This window comes from Moschus berezovskii, chromosome 5, assembly GCF_049115385.1.
Source record: "Moschus berezovskii isolate FMDL1 chromosome 5, NW_MosBer_1.0, whole genome shotgun sequence".
NCBI lineage: Eukaryota > Metazoa > Chordata > Mammalia > Artiodactyla > Moschidae > Moschus > Moschus berezovskii.
Window position 1 is genome coordinate 33,754,816 of NC_142464.1, and position 23,097 is coordinate 33,777,912.

The 23,097-nt window shown below is 40.2% G+C and overlaps 1 protein-coding gene across 1 annotated transcript in view; it reads left to right on the forward strand.

Moving 5' to 3' along the window:
- The first annotated feature begins 254 nt into the window (after positions 1 to 254).
- Positions 255 to 23,097, forward strand: part of STPG2 (sperm tail PG-rich repeat containing 2) — a 376,150-nt gene continuing 353,307 nt past the window's right edge. The window contains exon 1 of the mRNA XM_055434603.2: positions 255 to 363. Coding sequence (XP_055290578.2) covers positions 255 to 363 — 109 coding nt within the window. The remainder of the gene's footprint in view (positions 364 to 23,097) is intronic.

A 23,097-nucleotide genomic window follows, 5' to 3' on the forward strand; every position in this document is an offset into this window, starting at 1 on the left:
GGGGAACCGCTGATTCTGTGGGAAGTCCTGCGTCTAGTTACGCTGTTCTCAAGCTTTCCATGCGGCTAGAAGTCGCCTGGGAGAAATCTGACACCAATCAGCAGGTGGGGCGATAGGCCCTGCGCTAGCTTCTCCATTTACAGAAATTCTTCCCGGGTCTTCTCAGTTTGTTGACTACTTTTTGCTCTATCATTTCTTCTAGCTGCTCTGTTCTTAATCTCTTTGCAGCCGCCCACCCCTCCCCTCACGCCATTATGTATGACCGGGCTCCTCGTGTGCTTAGATTGGCTGAAGGTGGCAGTACTGAGGATCGTGTGGGTCCTGGATCTTACCAGGTTCCTTACCTGAAGCAGCAGGCAACAGGTAAGAGGGAGAGAAAGGCAAGCCTTTTGTGACAAGCGCCTCACTTTCAGCCTGACCCGCTCATGTGTGCCTGATAAACACTGTAGTACAACTGCATAGGTATAACAGAACAAGAAGTAGGCAGGGAAAATTCTATCCCTATTTTTAAAGATGGTAAACTAATTTTTCACTAGACCAGTAAGTGTATTGCCTTTTTTATTTTACAATGGTTTTCTACATCGTAGTTTAAATGCTGCAGATTCGATCTGGGATTTTGATGTCTATGCCCCAGTCAGTTCAGTTGTTTAGTCGTGTCCGCCTCTTTGTGACCCCATGGACTGCAGCATGCCAGGTCTCCCTGTCTATCCACAACTCCCGGAATTTACTCAGACTCGTGTCCATTGACTCGGTGATGGCATCCAACCATCTCATCCTCTGTCATCCTCTTCTCCTGCCTTCAATCTTTACCAGCATCAGGGTCTATTTAAATAAGTCAGTTCTTTGCATCAGGTGGCCAAAATATTGGAGTTTCAGCTTCAGCATCAGTCCTTCCAATGAATATTCAGGACTGATTTCCTTTAGGATGGACTGGTTGAATCTCCTTGCTGTCCAACGGACTCTCAACAGTCCTCTCTAACACCATAGATCAAAAGCATCAATTCTTCGGCACAGTGTTCTTGCCTGGAGAATCCCAGGGAGAGGGGAGCCTGGTGGGCTGCCGTCTATGGGGTAACACAGAGTCGGACACAACTGAAGCGACTTAGCAGCAGCAGCAGCAGCAGCTTTCTTTATAGTCCAACTCTCACATCCATACATGACTACTGGAAAAACCATAGCCTTGACTAGACGGACCTTTGTTGGCAAAGTAATGTCTCTGCTTTTTAATATGCTGTCTAGGTAACTTATATGCAGAGTACATCATGAGGAATGCTGGGCTGGAAGAAGCACAAGCTGGAATCAAGATTGCTGGGAGAAATATCAATAACCTCAGATATGCAGATGACACCACCCTTATGGCAGAAAGTGAAGAGGCACTCAAAAGCCTCTTGATGAAAGTGAAAGAGGAGAGTGAAAAAGTTGGCTTAAAGCTCAACATTCAGAAAACTAAGATCATGGCATCTGGTCCCATCACTTCATGACAAATAGATGGGGAAACAGTGGAAACAATGTCAGACTTTATTTTTTTGGGCTCCAAAATCACTGTGGATGATGATTGCAGCCATGAAATTAAAAAACACTTACTCCTTGGAAGGGAAAGTTATGACCAACCTAGATAGCATATTAAAAAGCAGAGACATTACTTTGCCAACCAAAGTCCGTCTAGTCAAGGCTGTGGTTTTTTCAGTGGTCATATATGGATGTGAGATTTGGACTGTGAAGAAAGCTGATCACTTTTGAACTGTGGTGTTGGAGAAGACTCTTGAGAGTCCCTTGGACTGCAAGGAGATCCAACCGGTCCATTCTAAAGGAGATCAGTCCTGGGTGTTCATTGTTCAATTCAATTTTAGAATTGAAGCTCCAATACTTTGGTCACCTCATGCGAAGAGTTGACTCTCTGGAAAAGACTCTGATGCTGGGAGGGATTGAGGGCAGGAGAAGCGGACGACAGAGAATGAGATGGCTGGATGGCATCACCGACTCGATGGACATGAGTTTGAGTGAACTCCGGGAGTTGGGGATAGACAGGGAGGCCTGGCGTGCTGTGATTCATGGGGTTGCAAAGAGTCGGACATGACTGAGCAACTGAACTGAACTGAACTGAGGTTGGTCATAACTTTCCTTCCAAGGAGCAAGCGTCTTTTAATTTCATGGCTGCAGTCACTATATGCAGTGATTTTAGAGCCCAAGAAAATAAAGTCTGACACTGTTTCCCCATCTATTTCCCATGAAGTGATGGGATTGGATGCCATGATCTTAGTTTTCTGAATGTTGAGCTTTAAGCCAACTTTTTCACTCTCCTCTTTCAATTTCATCAAGAGGCTTTTTAGTTCTTCTTCACTTTCTGCCCTAAGGGTGGTGTCATCTGCATATCTGAGATTATTGATATGTCTCCCAGCAATCTTGATTCCAGCTTCTGCTTCATCCAGCCCGGTGTTTTTTATGATGTACTCTGCGTATAAGTTAAAGAAGTAGGGTGACAATTTTAAGCCTTGATGTACTCCTTTCCTATTTGGAACCAGTCTGTTGTTCCATGTCCAGTTCTAACTCTTGTTTCCTGACCTGCATACACATTTTTCAAGAGGCAGGTCAGATAGTCTGGTATTCTCATCTCTTGAAGAATTTTCCTGAGTTTGTTGTGGTCCACACAAATAAAGACTTTGGCATAATCAATAAAGCAGAAGTACATATTTTTCTGGAACTCTCTTGCTTTTTCTATGATCCAGTGGATATTGGAAGTTTTAGCTCTGGTTCCTCTGCCTTTTCTAAAACCAGCTTGAACATCTGGAAGTTCAAGATTCACGTCCTATTGAAGCCTGGCTTGGAGAATTTTGAACATTACTTTGCTCGTGTGAGATGAGTGCAATTGTGCAGTCGTTTGAGCATTCTGTGGCATTGCCTTTCTTTGGGATTGGAATGGAAACTTATTTTTTCCAGTCCTGTGGCCACTACTGAGTTTTCCAAATTTGCTGGTATATTGAGAGCAGCACTTTCACAGCATCATCTTTTAGTATTTGAAATATCTCAACTGAAATTCTTCTATCACCTCCACTAGCTTTGTTTGTAGTGATCTTCCTAAGGCCCACTTGACTTTGCATTCCAGATTGTCTGGCTCTAGGTGAGTGATCACACCATTGTGATTATCTTGGTCATGAAGATCTTTTTTGTATAGTTCTGCATATTCTTGCCACCTCTTCTTAATATCTTCTGCTTCTGTTAGGTCCATACCATTTCTGTCCTTTATTGTGCATAGTAGCTCAGACGATAAAGCACCTGCCGTCAATGTGGGCCCAGACCAGGGTTCAGAAGCTCCCTGGGAGAAGGAAATTGCAACCAACTCCAGTATTCATGCCTGGGAAACCCCATGGACTGAGGAGCCTGGTGGGCTACAGTCCATGGTGTCGCAAAGAGTCAGACACGACTGAGTGACTTCACTTTTGCATGAAATGTTCCATTACTATATGAGTCTCCAAATCACCTGTGTACTTCTTACCATCTTCTGTCTCTTCTTTGTAATCCTGCCTGCCTCACACACCTTTCCTAGAAACATTTACTAAGATAAAACTTTTATATTTGTTTTGGAATATCTATTTTTTCAGGTAGATGCTTTCTATCTGACCATCACCATCTACTTGACCTTACTTAATGAGAGCTCCTTTATCCAACATTCCGTAAGAAAAGCTTTACTCATTGAGAGGTGAAATGGGAATGGATAATTTAAGTAATTATTTGCTCTCATGTGTTTGCAGATAGTGGCTGGGGTAACTTTTAATAAGTAACATTATTTGCTTTCTGCTTTTTCTAATCTGATTTTTTGTGGGACTTGATACCATCCAAATTAAACTTTTTTCCTTTTTAGCCTACATTTTCCTTATTCCCACACTATTCCTGTATTTTTAAATAAATGCTAGGATCCATTATTCTGTTGACGTGATTGATGAGATTAGGATAGTAGGTTGATTTAGGTTTCTTTGGAGTACTAATTTGTCTTTTGTCATTGTTTTAATCTTGAATTTTACTGCCTTTCAGCTTCTGATATTGATATCAGTGTTTTTGGAACTTATTATGTGTCTTTATTTAATGCAGCTGAGTTATAAGCGTTATCTCCCTACCAATTTCTTAGCCACCAATGACCACCCAAAATGCTTACACTTTTCTATCTTTATTTGACACAACTTACCACTCTTTTTTAAAGAGATACTTCTTTCCCTGGTGTCTGTAACATCTTTTTCCTGGTTCTTTTCCTAACTGTTGTAACAGTGCCTGATACATGGTTGGGACACAATAAATATTTGTTAAATGCTGAATCAAGGTATCATTTTTCCCCTCTCAAACCAATAGTCCATAGTCTTCTTTAAAGATTTTTATTTTAAGGTATTTCTAAATACCTTTTACATGTTTATATACTGTACTTTCCATAATTTGCTTGTTACTTTACTCATGTTTACTTTCTCATTCAAATCCACAGCTTCAACTGCTATCTATATTCTGATGACTCCTGCAATACAGGTGTTTCATATCTGTAAGATTAGCTTTCTTTTGATAAGGTCTTGAGATCTCTTCAAGAAAATTAGAGATACCAAGAGAATATTCCATGCAAAGATGAGCTCGATAAAGGACAGAAATGGTATGGACCTAACAGAAGAAGAAGATATTAAGAAGAGGTGGCAAGAATACACAGAAGAACTGTACAAGAAAGATCTTCACGACCAAGATAATCACGATGGTGTGATCACTCACCTAGAGCCAGACATCCTGGAATGTGAAGTCAAGTGGGACTTAGAAAGAAAGCATCACTACAAACAAAGCTAGTGGAGGTGATGGAATTCCAGTTGAGCTATTTCAAATCCCGGAAGATGATGCTGTGAAAGTGCTGCCCTCAATATGCCAGCAAATTTGGAAAACTCAGCAGTGGCCACAGGACTGGAAAAGGTCAGTCTTCATTCCAATCCCAAAGAAAGGCAATGCCAAAGAATGCTCAAACTACCGCACAATTGCACTCATCTCACACACTAGTAAAGTCATGTTCAAAATTCTCCAAGCCAGGCTTCAGCAATATGTGAACCGTGAACTTCCAGATGTTCAAACAGGTTTTAGAAAAGGCAGAAGCACCAGAGATCAAATTGCCAACATCCGCTGGATCATGGAGAAAGCAAGAGAGTTCCAGAAAAACATCTATTTCTGCTTCATTGACTATGCCAAAGCCTTTGACTGTGTGGATCACAGTAAACTGTGGAACATTCTGAAAGAGATGGGAATCCCAGACCACCTGACCTGCCTCTTGAGAAACCTGGATGCAGGTCAGGAAACAACAGTTAGAACTGTACATGGAACAACAGACTGGTTCCAAATAGGAAAGGGAGTACGTCAAGGAAGTATATTGTCACCCTGCTTGTTTAACTTATGTGCAGAGTACATCATGAGGAATGCTGGGCTGGAAGAAGCACAAGCTGGAATCAAGATTGCCAGGAGAAATATCCATAAACTCAGATATGCAGATGACACTACCCTTATGGCAGAAAGTGAAGAGGAACTCAAAAGCCTCTTGATGAAAGTGAAAGAGGAGAGTGAAAAGGTTGGCTTGAAGCTAAACATTCAGAAAACAAAGATCATGGCATCTGGTCCCATCACTTCATGGGAAATAGATGGGGAAACAGTGGAAACAGTGTCAGACTTTATTTTTGGGGGCTCCAAAATCACTGCAGATGCTGATTGCAGCCATGAAATTAAAAGACGCTTGCTCCTTGGAAGGAAAGTTATGACCAACATAGATAGTATATTAAAAAGCAGAGACATTACTTTGCCAACAAAGGTCTGTCTAGTCAAGGCTATGGTTTTTCCAGTGGTCATGTATGGATGTGAGAATTGGACTGTGAAGAAAGCTGATCACTGAAGAATTGATGCTTTTGAGCTGTGGTGTTGGAGAAGACTCTTGAGAGTCCCTTGGACTGCAAGGAGATCCAACCAGTCCATTCTAAAGGAGATCAATCCTGGGTGTTCATTGGAAGGACTGATGCTAAAGCTGAAACTGCAATACTTTGGCCACCTCATGTGAAGAGTTGAATCACTGGAAAAGACTCTAATGCTGGGAGGGATTGGGGGCGTGAGGAGAAGGCGATGACAGAGAATAAGATGGCTGGATGGCATCACCGACTCGATGGACATGAGTTTGAGTGAACTCTGGGAGTTGGTGATGGACAGGGAGGCCTGGCATGCTATGATTCATGGGGTCGCAAAGAGTCAGACACAACTGAGCGACTGAACTGAACTGAACTTAACTATACTTTTTTTAGGCATCTCTACCTAAAGTGTCTGAACTTAGCAGTTTCCTCGGAATTACTGACCCCTTTGAAAAAAATTCCCTATCAGTCAGTTAGAAACCTTAAGCTTTGAAATTACTGTAGACTCCTTTTTTTCACCTCTAATCACTCTCATTGATCTTAGGATCTATTGATTCTTTCTTCTCTTTATCTCTCTCTTTCTTTAAATTTTTTTATTTTTTTTGGATGCTAATTATTTTACAATATTATACTGGTTGGTTTTGCCATACATTGACATGAATCCGCCCCAGGTGTACATGAGTTCCCCTTCCTGAAACCCCTCCCACCTCCCTTGTCCCCTTATCCTCCCTCTGGGTCATCCCTGCACACCAGCCCCGAGCATCTTGTAACATGCATCGACCCTGAACTGGCGATTTGTTTCACATATGGTAATATACATGTTTCAATGCCATTCTCCCAAATCATCCCACCCTCGCCCTCTCCCACAGAGTCCCAAAGACTGTTCTATACATTTGTGTCTCTTTTGCTGTCTCGTATACAGGGTTATCATTTCCATGTTTCTAAATTCCATATATATGCGTTAGTGTACTGTATTGGTGTTTTTCTTTCTGGTTTACTTCACTCTGTATAATAGGCTCCAGTTTCATCCACCTCATTAGAACTGATTCAAATGCATTCTTTTCAATGGCTGAGTAATACTCCATTGTGTATATGTACCAAAGCTTTCTTATCCATTCGTCTGCAGATGGACATCTAGGTTGCTTCCATATCCTGGCTATTATAAACAGTGCTGCGATGAACATTGGAGTACATGTGTCTCTTTCAATTCTGGTTTCCTCGGTGTGTATGCCCAGGAGGGCAATTGCTGGATCGTGTGGCAGTTCTCTTTCCAGTTTTTTAAGGAATCTCCACACTGTTCTCTATAGTGGCTGTACTAGTTTGCATTCCCACCAACAGTGTAAGAGGGTTCCCTTCTCTCCACACCCTCTCCAGCATTTATTGCATGTAGACTTTTGGATAGCAGCCATTCTGACTGGTGTGAAATGGTATCTCATTGTGGTTTTGATTTGCATTTCTCTGATTATGAGGGATGTTGAGCATCTTTTCATGTGTTTGTTAGCCATCTGTATGACTTCTTTGGAGAAATGTCTGTTTAGTTCTTTGGCCCATTTTTTGATTGGGTCGTTTATTTTTCTGGAATTGAGCTGAAGGAGCTGTTTGTATAGTTTAGAGATTAATTCTTTGTCAGTTGTTTCATTTGCTATTATTTTCTCCCATTCTGAAGGCTGTCTTTTCACCTTGCTTATAGTTTCCTTTGCTGTGCAGAACCTTTTAATCTTAATTAGGTCCCATTTGTTTATTTTTGCTTTTATTTCCAGTATTCTGGGAGGTGGGTCATGGGGATCCTGCTGTGATTTATGTCGAAGAGTGTTTTGCCTATGTTCTCCTCTAGGAGTTTTATAGTTTCTGGCCTTACATTTAGCTCTCTAATCCATTTTGAGTTTATTTTTGTGTACAGTGTTAGGAAGTGTTTTAGTTTCAATCTTTTACAAGTGGCTGACCAGTTTTCCCAGCAGCACTTGTTAAAGAGACTGTCTTTTCTCCATTTTATATTCTTGCCTCCTTTGTCAAAGATAAGGTGTCCATAAGTGCATGGATTTATCTCTGGGCTTTCTATTTTGTTCCATTGATCTATATTTCTGTCTTTATGCCAGTACCATACTGTCTTGATGACTGTGGCTTTGTAGTAGAGCCTGAAGTCCGGCAGGTTGATCCCCCCAGTTCCATTCTTCTTCCTCAAGATTGCTTTGGCTATTCGAGGTTTTTTGTATTTCCATACAAATTGTGAGATTATTTGTTCTAGCTCTGTGAAAAATATCGTTGGTAACTTGATAGGCATTGCATTGAATGTATAAATTACTTTGGGTAGTATACTCATTTTTACAATATTTATTCTTCCAATCCAAGAACACAGTATATTTCTCCATCTATTAGTGTCCTCTCTGATTTCTTTCACCAGTGTTTTATAGTTCTCTATGTACAGGTCTTTTGTTTCTTTAGGTAGATACATTCCTAAGTATTTTATTCTTTTCATTGCAACAGTGAATGGAATAATTTCTTTAATTTCTCTTTCTATTTTCTCATTATTAGTGTATAGGAATGCAAGGGATTTCTTTGTGTTGATTTTATATCCTGCTTCTGCTGCTGCTAAGTCACTTCAGTCGTGTCCGACTCTGTGTGACCCTATAGACGGAAGCCCACCAGGCTCCCCCGTCCCTGGGATTCTCCAGGCAAGAATACTGGAGTGGGTTGCTATTTCCTTCTCCAATGTTATATCCTGCAACTTTACTGTATTCATTGATTAACTCTAGTAGTTTTCTGGTAGAGTCTTTAGGGTTTTCTGTGTAGAGGATCATGTCATCAGCGAACAGTGAAAGTTTTACTTCTTCTTTTCCAATTTGGATTCCTTTTATGTCTTTTTCTGCTCTGATTGCTGTAGCCAAAACTTCCAGAAGTATGTTGAATAGTAGTGGTGAGAGTGGGCACCCTTGTCTTGTTCCTGACTTTAGGGGAAATGCTTTCAGTTTTTCACCGTTGAGGATAATGTGTTCTGTGGGTTTGTCATATATAGCTTTTATTATGTTGAGGTATGTCCCTTCTATTCCCACTTTCTGGAGGGTTTCTATCATAAATGGATGTTGAATTTTGTCGAAGGCTTTCTCTGCATCTATTGAGATAATCATATGATTTTTATTTTTCAGTTTGTTAATGTGGTGTATTACATTGATTGATTTGCGGATATTGAAGAATCCTTGCATTCCTGGGATAAAGCCCACTTGATCATGATGTGGGCCATGTCACATGCTTTCTTAATGTGTTGTTGGATTCTGATTGCTAGAATTTTGTTAAGGATTTTTGCATCTATGTTCATCAGTGATATTGGCCTGTAGTTTTCTTTTATTGTGGGATCTTTACCAGGTTTTGGGATTAGGGTATTGGTGGCCTCATAGAATGAGTTTGGAAGTTTCCCTTCCTCAGCAATTTTCTGGAAGAGTTTGAGTAGAATAGGTGTTAGCTCTTCTCTAAATTTTTGGTAGAATTCAGCTGTGAAGCCATCTGGACCTGGGCTTTTGTTTGCTGGAAGATTTTTTATTATAGCTTCTATTTCCGTGCTTGTGATGGGTCTGCTAAGATTTTCTATTTCTTCCTGGTTCAGTTTTGGAAAGTTGTACTTTTCTAAGGATTTGTCCATTTCTTCCAAGTTGTCCATTTTATTGCCATATAATTGCTGATAGTATTCTCTAATGAGCCTTTCTATTTCTGTGTTGTCGGTTGTGATCTCTTCATTTTCATTTCTAATTTTATTGATTTGGTTCTTCTCCCTTTGTTTCTTGATAAATCTGGCTAGTGGTTTGTCAATTTTATTTACCCTTTCAAAGAACCAGCTTTTGGCTTTGTTGATTTTTGCTATGGCCTCTTTTGTTTCTTTTGCATTTATTTCTGCCCTAATTTTTAAGATTTCTTTCCTTCTACTAACCCTGGGGTTCTTCATTTCTTCCTTTTCTAGTTTTTTTAGGTGTAGAGTTAGGTTATTTGGTTGACTTTTTTCTTGTTTCTTGAGGTGTGCCTGTATTGCTATGAACCTTCCCCTTAGCACTGCTTTTACAGTGTCCCAGAGGTTTTGGTTGTCGTGTTTTCATTTTCATTCATTTCTATGCATATTTTGATTTCTCTTTTGATTTCTTCTATGATTTGTTCGTTATTCAGCAGCGTGTTGTTCAGCCTCCATATGTTGACATTTTTAATAGTTTTTCTCTTGTAATTGAGATCTAATCTTACTGCACTGTGGTCAGAAAAGATGCTTGGAATGATTTCAATTTTTTTGAATTTACCAAGGCTAGATTTATGGCCCAGGATGTGATCTATCCTGGAAAGGGTTCCGTGTGCGCTTGAGAAAAAGGTGAAATTCATTGTTTTGGGGTGAAATGTCCTATAGAGATCTATTAGGTCTAATGGTCTATTGTATCATTTAAAGTTTGTGTTTCCTTGTTAATTTTCTGTTTAGTTGATCTATCCATAGGTGTAAGTGGGATATTAAAATCTCCCACTATTATTGCGTTGTTGTTAATTTCCCCTTTCATACTTGTTAGTAATTGTCTTACATATTGTGGTGCTCCTATGTTGGGTGCATAAATATTTATGATTGTTATATCTTCATCTTGGATTGATCCTTTGATCATTATGTAGTTTCCTTCTTTGTCTCTTTTCACAACCTTTGTTTTAAAATCTATTTTATCTGATACGAGTATTGTTACTCCTGCTTTCTTTTGGTCTCTATTTGCGTGGAATGTCTTTTTCCAGCCCTTCACTTTCAGTCTGTCTGTGTCCCTTGTTTTGAGGTGGGTCTCTTGTAGACAACATATATGGGGGTCTTGTTTTGTATCCATTCAGCCAGCCTTTGTCTTTTGGTTAGGGCATTCAACCCATTTACGTTTAAGGTAATTATTGATAAGTATGGTCCCATTGCCATTTTCTCTATTGTTTTGGGTTCGAGTTTATACACCCTTTCTGTGTTTCCTGTCTAGAAAAGATCCTTTAGCATTTGTTGGAGAGCTGGTTTGGTGATGCTGAATTCTCTCAGCTTTTGCTTGTCTGTAAAGCTTTTGGTTTCTCCTTCATATTTGAATGAGATCCTTGCTGGGTACTGTAATCTGGGCTGTAGGTTATTTTCTTTCATCACTTTAAGTATGTCTTGCCATTCCCTCCTGGCCTGAAGAGTTTCTGTTGAAAGATCAGCTGTTATCCTTATGGGAATCCCCTTGTGTGTTATTTGCTGCTTTTCCCTTGCTGCTTTTAATATTTGTTCTTTGTGTTTGATCTTTGTTAATTTGATTAATATGTGTCTTGGAGTATTTCACCTTGGGTTTATCCTGTTAGGGACTCCCTGGGTTTCTTGGACTTGGGTGATTATTTCTTTCCCCATTTTAGGGAAGTTTTCAACTATTATCTCCTCAAGTATTCTCTCATGGTCTTTCTTTTTGTCTTCTTCTTCTGGGACTCCTATGATTCGAATGTTGAGGCATTTAACATTGTCCCATATGTCTCTAATATTGTCCTCATTTCTTTTAATTTGTTTTTCTTTTTTCCTCTCTGTTTCATTTATTTCTATAATTCTATCTTCTAGTTCGCTTATCCTGTCTTCTGCCTCTGTTATTCTACTGTTTGTTCCCTCCAGAGTGTTTCTGATCTCATCTATTGCATTATTCATTGTATATTGACTCTTTTTTATTTCCTCTGCTGCTGCTGCTGCTGCTGCTAAGTCACTTCAGTCGTGTCCGACTCTGTGTGACCCCATAGATGGAAGCCCACCAGGCTCCCCCGTCCCTGGGATTCTCCAGGCAAGAACACTGGAGTGGGTTGCCATTTCCTTCTCCAATGTGTGAAAGTGAAAAGTGAAAGTGAAGTCACTCAGTCGTGCTTAGTGACCCCACGGACTGCAGCCTACCGGGCTCCTCCATCCATGGGATTTTCTAGGCAATAGTACTGGAGTGGCTTGCCATTGCCTTCTCCGGATTTCTCTAAATCCTTATTAAACCTTTCTTGCATCTTCTCAATCCTTTTCTCCAGGTTATTTATCTGTAACTCCATTTTGCTTTCAAGATTTTTAATCATTTTCACCATCATAATTCAAAATTCTTTATCAGGTAGAATCCCTATATCTTCCTCTTTTGTTTGTGTTGGTGGGCATTTATCCCGTTCCTTTACTTTCTGGGTATTTCTCTGCCTCTTCATCTTGCTTATATTGATTTGCTTGGGGTGGCCTTTCCCTCTTCTGGCAGTTTGTGGAGTTCTCTTTATTATGTAGTTTCCTCGCTGTGTGTGGGGTTGGACGGGTGACTTGTCAATTCCCTGGTTAGGGAAACTTGTGTCGGTGTTCTGGTGGTTGGAGCTGGATTTCTTCTCCCTGGAGTGCAATGAAGTGTCCAGTAATGAGTTATGAGATATCAGTGGTTTTGGAGTGACTTTGGGCAGCCTGTATATTGAAGCTCAGGGCTATTTTCCTGTGTTGCTGGAGAATTTGCATGGTATGTCTTGCTCTGGAACTTGTTGACCCTTGGGAGGTGCTTGGTTTTAGTGTAGGTATGAAGGCGTTTGATGAGCTCCTATTGATTAATGTTCCCTGGAGTCAGGAGTTCTCTGGTGTCCTCAGGATTCGGGCTTAAGCCTCTTGCCTCTGGTTTTCGGTCTTATTCTTGGAGTAGCCTCTAGACTTCTCTATCTGTCATTTCCAAGGTGGTTCCCTCTGTTTTAGCTTCTGTTTGCTGGTCTCTTCAGTGTCTAATTTCTGTCCTGACACTAGGGGGCGGTGGTGGACACTTTTTAAGGCTCAGTTGTTCAGTCCTGTTCTGGGAATGGAGGAACACTGCAGACAAATATCTTTGGCATCTGTGGGGAGTGCTCGCAGCGTCTCGGCCACACTGGGTTTGCCCTCGCTCATGGTGTGTGTGCTGTCCCAGTGTACACTGCACAGGCTCTAGGTTGCTCTGCTGGGAACTGTTCACGGCCAGCGCTGGGTTGCATGCACTTCCCAGGTCTGAGCGGCTCAAGTTTAGTTTCTTGGGTACTCCATAAAGGCTCAGACTTGGTTGGGCCTGCGTTTTGTGCCTTCCCCGGTCCGAGCAGCTCAGGTGACCAGCTGTTTGGTGAGTGTGGTCGCTGCGACTTATTGCCTCCCCGGTCCCTGCCACTTGGTTTTCTGGGTGTACAACCGGCGCACCTTCTCAGGCAGATATCGACTGGCCCAAGCCCCAGAAGTCTTGACTAGCAACAAAGCCTGCCTGTATTTTGGTATCTAATGCCTTTCTGGGGCCACGGTTGCCCCCTCCTGCTCTGGCTGCCCTCCCCTGCCTGTCTCAGTGGGGGATGGGGGATGGGCCAACTGCAGCCGGCTCCCACTGCTCAGTCTTTTGTTCTGTGAGCGTGGCTGGCGGAGTCTTAGGTTAGGGCTTTTTGCCTTTTCGTGGGGAAGCTATCCCAGTCTGCTTTGCTATCCCCAGTTAGTTCTCTCAGATTGTTCTCATGGCATTCAGGCCCAGTTCTCTCTCTAAACAGTTCAGCCGGCTCCTCCCTACCCAGCCTCCGCTTGCTAATGGCGGATGCAGGCGTCTGCGTGGCTTCTCCGCTGGGAGTTACCGTTTGGCGGGTAATCTGTGGGTTTTAATTATTTATTTCTTTTTCCTCCTGGTTATGTGGCCCGCTGAGGTTCCAAGGCTTGCCACAGACTCGCCAGTGAGAGTGTTTCCTGGTGTTTGGAAAATTCTCTTTTTAAAGCCTCCCTTCCCGGGACAGAGCTCTGTCCTTACCTCTTTTGTCTCTCTTTTTATCTTTTATGTTTTTTCCTACCTCCTTTCGAAGACAATGGGCTGCTTTTCTGGGTGCCTGATGTCCTCTGCCAGCATTCAGAAGTTGTTTTGTGGACTTTACTCTGCATTCAAATGTTCTCTTGATAAATTTGTGGGGGAGAAAGTGGTCTCACCGTCCTATTCCTCTGCCATCTTGTTCCCTCCTTCCTCTTTATCTCTCAAACTAGTTCCCTTTCTTCATTTAACTGCCCTTGACTTAGTTTTGGATTTGTTATTTTTATTCTGAAACAAGGGCTTCACTGGTGGTTCTGACGGTAAAGAATCTGCCTGCAATGCACGAGACCTGGGTTTGTTCCTGGGTTGTGAAGATCCCCTGGAGAAGAGAATGGCAACCCATTCCAGTATTCTTGTCTGGAGAATTCCATGGACAGAGGAGCCTGGTGGGTTACAGTCCATGGGGTTGGCAAAAAGTTGGACACAACTGAGCGACTAACACTTTTGTCAATAAAATATGTCTCATTTCCCTCTATTTCAGTCTCTAACAGCGTCTGTTTTCTGTCTAATGTGATCTACACCTCCATCAACACTTAACCAACACATTAGCAATTCCAGCCTTGCATTATCTGTAAATTCATGGTCACTCACCTCCAGTCCTTTGTACCTGCTGCTACCTTTGCTGGGTATGTTCTCTCTTCTTTCCTTACTTGGCTAATCTCTACTTGTGTCTTGAGCCCCAGGTGAAGTTTTTCTCTGACTCCACTCTGTCCCAGGTCTTTCTTCTGTGACTCCTTAATAACTCAAAGGACTTTGGTACAGTATTGTAAAAATGTGTTTACTTACCTGGCTGCTCCACTAAAATGTGAGATTTTTGAGGGCAGTAACCAAGATCTCTGCTGTATTAGTCTGTTTTTAGCTCAATACCCTAACACCTGAGTGCTTAGTTAAAAAAATAGCAAAACAGTAATTCTTGAAGTAAAGTTTGAAAAATCTGATGAGTTACACGTGTCAGGTTATAAAAGGTTTTAATTCTTCTTTGTGTGAACTCTGATTGGAGATAAGTAACTAAGGTTTGCAAGGTCCTTTTACTGCTTTATGGAATTGTGAGTTGTTGACCTCTGAAGCTAGGAAATTCCATTCTTGGGAACTTTGAGCAAGTGCATCATTTAGAATCCTGTTTTAGCAGTACTCAGCAGACATGCTAATCATAATAATTAATAGAGGGTATAGGCATCTCTTTAGTCATTTTTCTACCAGATTCCTTGGCAAGGTAATTGAAAGTAGCTGTTACTTCTTTCCTAAGTACATTCTGTTTTTCACATCTTTGAGATCAGTAATGCTGGGCTATAGAGAAGTACACACAGTTATTTAAGGGTCAGGTACATTTTGTAGAGTATGATGTAGGAAATGTTGGGAACTTTATGTAATTTACTTGTTACCTTGAATTACACAAAAAGAGAAAAAACTTGAGTCTTAAAACTGCAGAAGAACAGTGCAGATATTCTTTATTTCCAACCTTTCTCTCCTCATTACCATTCTTCGCTTACTGTACCCTGCTTGGTCATTCCTCTAGTGTATTGTCTTCATATTTTCCTCAGGAAATTCTTTCCACATTAATTTGCAAGCTTCATTGCCTCGACTTTGGTCCAGCTGATCAGGGAGACTCTTTTCTACCCAGGATTTGCAACCTGAAAGGAATCGGACTGATTTCATGATTCAGATTTCAGGAGTGGGAGAGACAATGGATATTACAGATCCAGATTAGTGAGAGCTGCTCCTGATTTTCTTTCAAATTATCTGAGAAGCAAGAAAATCTTATCTCATTAAAGCAAATCTTTGCCATAAAAGACCAGACTAGTAAAATATGATAAAAACATAGTCCCTTTAATAATGGACAGCTCCTGGCATTATTGTGCCAAGGAATATTTCATTGTTTTCTGAGCTTGATTTACATGATAAATGGGACCCCATGTTAAAATGTATTAGTTATCTGTATTGGTTCTCTATTAGTTATCTAAACTGGATAATGATGGCTGTTAATATATTTTTTGCCAAATTTCTCCTTTTATAGGGAAGCTGTTATTTTAATCTGCTGCAGAAGCATGAGCTGTCCATGAACTTACACTCCTGCCTATGTGCTTATGCCAACAATAATGTCTTTATCTTATTAGCCATTCAGAATTCAGGAGACCATTTGAGGGAATGCAATTTATCTGTATTTCAGTTCAGTTCAGTTCAGTCGCTCAGTCGTGTCCGACTCTCCGCGAGTTTATATTAAAAAATGTGATTGCTGTAAATGTTGATATCCCTGAAGATGAGTATGTTTCAAAGTTCTAGTTATTGCTTTTATGTGAAGAATGCCCTGCTTGCTTTGTATCTCTAATTGTGGCTATAGAACTTGTACTTTATCCCCCAGTTGCTCACCTTCTTTCTCAGAAAATAAACTGGCTTTTATTGCTTCATGCCAGTCTGATTTATTTTCTGCTATTGGTGCCTCAAACTTAATATATCTCAAATTGAACTTATTCTTCTCAAATCTTATCCTCCTATATTCTTCACTTCTTCTTTCTGACAGTTTGATTTATCATTTATTGTTGGAACTTTACATGTCAATATATTCTATGTCTCAAATCAAACTTTTTATCTTTCATTTCACCAACCCTAATGTGCCAGAACCCTCTACTCCTATATTTTATACCTTAATTATTGGCAACACTCTTTGTAATCTAAGTATTTGCTTATTTATCTGGCTTTCCCTCTAGTTGAGGCCAGGGTTTTAGCTTATTCGTTGTTGCACTCTCATTGCCTCTCTCTGACACACAATAAAGCATTTAGTATTGCTGAATGAATGACTAAAGGTGTAGTTTAGAATATCATCTATTCTACACTTATTGTTTAGTGTGCAGGGCAGTATGATAGGGAGACAAACCATCCTGGTTTGTCTGGGAATGTCCTGAGTTTAGCACTACCAGTCCTGTGTCCTGGGTAAACTGAGATAGTTTGCCACCATAACTGTAAACCATAGGTAAATAGGCATATGATTATGAATAAAGCAAAAAATCCCCTTCGCTTATGGAGCTTATTAGTAAAAACATTTTAATTTTCTTGTGGTTTTACTTGAGCTCAATATTTTTTGTAAACTTTTAACCTATTGATGAAAGATTTTATGTGATTTATTTTGGGAAACTTCAGTGAAGATTTTATGAGCATTATCTTTTTTGAACACATGGGCTATTGGAGGTTCCCCTCGTTTTTTATGAATTTCAGTATTTTGCAATTCATTTTATATTTATTTTTTTAAATATAAATTTATTTTAATTGGAGGCTAATTACTTTACAATATTGTATTGGTTTAGATGGATTCCTTTAGAATCTCTGCCATGTTTTGATGACAGCTGCCTCAGAACTAGCCCTGAGCTTAGCTTTCTTCATTTTCATATCTGTCTCACATTATCCCAGTGTCTGTATACACCTAAATTAAAAAATATATATATACCTTTAATTGTGAGATGAAATACAGAAAATCACATAAAATATGAACATGCAACTTAAAAAGTGAATGCTCAAAGAAATATGGCATTGCAAAATTTTCTTTTTTATTCATAGCCCTTACTTTCTTCCCTACTGGCAAGCACTATTCTAATTTTTATGGCAATTACTTCCTTGCCTTTCTTAATGGATCAGTGAATTGTATTGATGAAATGACCTCTTTAACATAATGAAATGTCTCTTATTCCTGGTATTTTTTGTTCTAAAATCTACCTTGTTGGATTTTAATTTAGTCACACCAGGTTTTTTAGATGCATGGATGTATGATACATCTTTTCTCATCCTTTCATCTTCAATCTCTGTGTCTTTATGTTTTAAGAGGGTTTTCTATAGACACCCTGAAGTTAGATGTTGCTTTTTTATCAAGTCTAACAATCTCTTTTAATTGGGGTGTTTAGACATTTTCCATTTAATTTTGTTACCAATACTGTTGTGTTTAAATTTACTCTCTTAGAATTTGCTAGCTATTTTTCTCATCTGTTCTTTGTTTCCCTTTGCTTCTTTCCCTGCCATAGTTGAATGATTTGAGTTTTAAAAAAGATGGTTTTGTTTTTATCTCTGCTACTGGTTTACTAGCTGTAGCTTTCTTTTATTTTTTTAGTGGTTCCTCTGCTGCTGCTGCTGCTGCTAAGTCGCTCCAGTCGTGTCTGACGCTGTGCGACCCCATAGACGGTAGCCACCAGTCTCCGCCATCCCTGGGATTCTCCAGGCAAGAACACTGGAGTGGGTTGCCATTTCCTTCTCCAAGTGGTTCTTCTAGAGTTTACAATATACATCTCTAACTTAATGCTATCTTCAAATAATATTATATCATTTCATGTATAGTATATGAACCACACATCTTCTGTTTTCCTCATCTCATTCTCTGTGCTATTGTAGCTAAATATTTTCTATTTACATGTACTGTAATGCCACAATAAATCAAAATTATTTTTGCTTAAAACAATTATTTTTTAAAGTGATTAGGAACTGAGAAAAAATGTCTTGTTAACCCACATAAAAATAGTTATAAATCTCATAATAATTTAAAAAGTTATTAATCTCAAGTATACTTTTCATATCAGAAGTTTTTTCTGGTCTTTTTTATATCCTCATGTTCACCTTTCTTCTATCTTGTTGAACATATGAAGAATATTTATAATAGATACCATAATGTTTCTTGTGCTAATTCCATTTTCTCATTTCAAGATCTATTTCTTTTCACTGACTTTTCTCCAGTTTATAGGACACATTTCTCTACCTCTTGGAAGAACACTCTCTGGTTGTTTGCACTATTCCCTTGATGTAATCTGTAGCTTGGTTTGTGTGTGCCTATAAATGGGTTTCTTTTGAAATCTGTATTTTGTTCTTTGGTTGCTTACCCTGTTTTAGAACATTTCAACTTCTGTACTGGATTTCTCTGCTCTATCAGACAACCCTTGTCTTTTCAAAATGGACCTTGGCTTCCTTTTAAGGATTTCTGTTCTTGTGGTCCTCGTGTGGTTTTGTTTGTTTTTGTTTTGAACAGCAAATTCAAACCATCATTCACTAAATTAACACCCAGAGTTTTAACATCATTAATGAATTTTTTTTGCATCACCTCAGTATTGTTGAGAACTTCCCCTCCTTTTGACCCTCTGGGCACTTTAGCACATCAGATATTTTTGCTTGTTTAAAATTATTTTAGCACTTAATGCTTCACTAGGGTGTTTCTTTTTAAGGGTAAGGTATGTATTTTACTGATGCTAAAGCTGAAACTTCAATACTTTGGCCACCTCATGCGACAAATTGACTCACTGGAAAAGACTCTGATGCTGGGAAAGGTTGGGGGCAGGAGGAGAAGGGGACGACCGAGAATGAGATGGCTGGATGGCATCACCGACTCTGTGGACATGAGTTTGGGTGAACTCCGGGAGTTGGTGATGGACAGGGAGGCCTGGCGTGCTGTGATTCATGGGGTCGCGGAGAGTCGGACACGACTGAGCGACTGAACTGAACTGAACTGATGTATTTTACTCACCTCTTTTGTGCTTCAGACCTTACACAAATAAATCTTGATTTCAGTTGTATTTTAATGCATGAGGGCCTCAAAAACATTATTTCTGGTTTAAAAATATATTTTATTAGTCCAGATTAGCAAGCTTTTAAACTGTACAAAGTATTGCCATAAATCATCATAGTGTGCATTTTCCTTAGGTATACAAGATTTTCACAAGTTTTGAGTCCTCACTTTTATCCTGTTGAATATAGTTGCTCTGTTTTCTCTCATTTTTTCTTGAATATCAGTGTTACTTAAACTGTGCTCATTTTCTTGATATATTTTTTAAAAAGTTTTTATCAGCCTTTTATTAGCTGAAGAAGCCGAAGTTGAACAATTCTATGAAGACCTACAAGATCTTTTAGAACTAAAAACCGAAAAAGATGTCCTTTTCATTATAGGGGACTGGAATGCAAAAGTGGGAAGCCAAGAAACACCTGGAGTAACAGGCAAATTTGTCCTTGGAGCACGGAATGAAGCAGGGCAAAGGCTAATAGAGTTTTGCCAAGAGAATGCACTGGTCATAGCAAACACCCTCTTCCAACAACACAAGAGAAGACTCTACACATGGACATCACCAGGTGGTCAACACCGAAATCAGATTGATTATATTCTTTGCAGCCAAAGATGGAGAAGCTGTATACAGTTAGCAAAAACAAGACCAGGAGCTGACTGTGGCTCAGATCATGAACTCCTTATTGCCAAATTCAGACTTAAATTGAAGAAGTAGGGAAAACCACAGGACCATTCAGATATGACCTAAATCAAATCTCTTATGATTATACAGTGGAAGTAAGAAATAGATTTAAGGGACTAGATCTGATAGATAGAGTGCCTGATGAACTCTGGACGGAGGTTCGTGACATTGTACAGGAGACAGGGACCAAGATCATCCCCATGGAAAAGAAATGCAAAAAAGCAAAATGGCTGTCTGAGGAGGCCTTACAAATAGCTGTGAAGAGAAGCAAAAAGCAAAGGTGAAAAGGAAAGATATAAGCATTTGAATGCAGAGTTCCAAAGAATAGCAAGGAGAGATAAGAAAGCCTTCCTCAACGATCAATGCAAACAAATAGAGGAAAACAACAGAATAGGAAAGACTAGAGATCTCTTCAAGAAAATTAGAGATACCAAGGGAATATTTCATGCAAAGATGTGCTCGATAAAGGACAGAAATGGTATGGACCTAACAGAAGCAGAAGATATTAAGAAGAGGTGGCAAGAATACACAGAAGAACTGTACAAAAAAGATCTTCACGACCAAGATAATCACGATGGTGTGATCACTCACGTAGAGCCTGACATCCTGGAATGTGAAGTCAAGTGGCCTTAGAAATCTCACTACCAACAAAGCTAGTGGAGGTGATGGAATTCCAGTTGAGATATTTGAAATCCTGAAAGATGATGCTGTGAAAGTGCTGCCCTCAATATGCCAGCAAATTTGGAAAACTCAGCAGTGGCCACAGGACTGGAAGAGGTCAGTCTTCATTCCAATCCCAAAGAAAGGCAATACCAAAGAATGCTCAAACTACTGCACAATTGCACTCATCTCACACGCTAGTAAAGTCATGCTCAAAATTCTCCAAGCCAGGCTTCAGCAATATGTAAACTGTGAACTCCCAGATGTTTAAGCTGGTTTTAGAAAAGGCAGAGGCACCAGAGATCAAATTGCCAACATCCGCTGGATCATGGAAAAAACAAGGGAGTTCCAGAAAAACATCTATTTCTGCTTTCTTGACTATGCCAAAGGCTTTGATTGTGTGGATCATAACAAACTGGAAAATTCTGAAAGAGATGTGAATACACCTGACCTGCCTCTTGAGAAACCTGTATGCAGGTCAGGAAGCAACAGTTAGAACTGGACATGGAACAACAGACTGGTTCCAAATAGGAAAAGGAGTACATCAAGGCTGTGTATTGTCACCCTGCTTATTTAACTTATGTGAAGAGTACATCATGAGGAACGCTGGGCTGGAAGAAGCACAAGCTGGAATCAAGATTGCCGGGAGAAATCTCAATAACCTCAGATATGCAGATGACAACACCTTTATGGCAGTAAGTGAAGAGGAACTAAAAAGCTTCTTCCCTGGAGAAGGAAATGGCAACCCACTCCAGTATTCTTGCTTGGGAAATCCCATGGACAGAGGACCCTGGAGGGCTACTGTTCGTAGGGTCGCAAAGAGTTGGACATGACTGAAGTGACTTAGCACACACTAAGCAGTGAAAGGCATGACTTTAATCACTTTGCCTTATGTACTGCTTCACTTAATTCTCATAGTCACTCTAAAAAAGTGTCCATTATGTTCCTTATAAGCACAGACAGGCACTAGAGAGCTTTTATACTTTTGTAGACTGTGAATTGGTATGCTCCCTTGGAGGGCAATTTGGTAGTACCTAGGAGAAGGCAATGGCAAGCCACTCTGGTACTCTTGCCTGGAAAATCCCATGGATGGAGGAGCCTAGTAGGCTGCAGTCCATGGGGTCGCTAAGGGTCGGACACGACTGTGCGACTTCACTTTCACTTTTCACTTTCACACATTGGAGAAGGAAATGGCAACCCATTCCAGTGTTCTTGCCTGGAGAATCCCAGGGACGGGGGAGCCTGGTGGGCTTCCTGTAGGGTCACACAGAGTCGGACATGACTGAAGTGACTTAGCAGCAACAGCAGCAGCAAAATTGAGCACTGTGGTTTTTTTGACTCTATTTTAGGGGATTCTGACAAATTAAAATAACATTGGTTGCACAAGAATACTTGGCATAGCAATTTGGTGATGAAAAGAAAGGGAGAGAGAATTTTTTTGTCCATTAATAGGGACTGGTTAAATTATACTGCAGCCATATTGTAAAATACCACATGGCTGTTAAGACTGAAGTGGATCTGTTTCTACAGATGTGGATGGATGTCAATAACACATTACTGGGTAAATAAAGTTGTAGAACAATGTATGTATTTGAAAATCTTTTTGTATATGTGCTTGTGTGTAGAAAAGTTGTGGAAAAACATCCCAGCATTCTGTTACGATTACTTTTGGAGAATTAGACTTGGAAGGGGGGGGGGATGATATCCCTTGGTCCTTTATATATTGTGTAGTTTTCAAAGCTTGTATCTTTTTTTGTAATTAGAGATTTGAATAAACTTTGAGAAAATTAAAAAAAAAAGCCTCTTGATGAAAGTGAAAGAGGAGAGTGAAAAAGTTGGCTTGAAGGTCAACATTCAGAAAACAAAGATCATGGCATCTGGTCCCATTACTTCATGGGAAATAGATGGGGAAACAGTGGAAACAGTGTCAGACTTTATTTTTTTGGGCTCCAAAATCACTGCAGATGCTGATTGCAGCCATGAAATTAAAAGACGCTTACTCCTTGGAAGGAAAGTTATGACCAACCTAGATAGCATGTTACAAAGCAGAGACATTACTTTGCCAGCCAAAGTCTGTCTAGTCAAGACTATGGTTTTTCCAGTGGTCATGTATGGATGTGAGAGTTGGACTGTGAAGAAAGCTGATCACCAAAGAATTGATGCTTTTGAACTGTGGTGTTAGAGAAGACTCTTGAGAGTCCCTTGGACTGCAAGGAGATCCAACCAGTCCATTCTAAAGGAGATTAGTCCTGGGTGTTCATTGGAAGGACTGATGCTAAAGCTGAAGCTCCAGTACTTTGACCACCTGATGCAAAGTGTTGACTCACTGGAAAAGACTCTGATGTTGGGAGGTATTGGGGGCAGGAGGAGAAGGGGATGACAGAGAATGAGATGGCTGAATGACATCACCGACTCGATGGAGGTGGGTTTGAGTGAACTCCGGGAGTTGGTGATGGACAGGGAAGCCTGGTGTGCTGTGATTCATGGGGTCGCAAAGAGTCAGTCACGACTGAGCAACTGAAGTGAACTGAA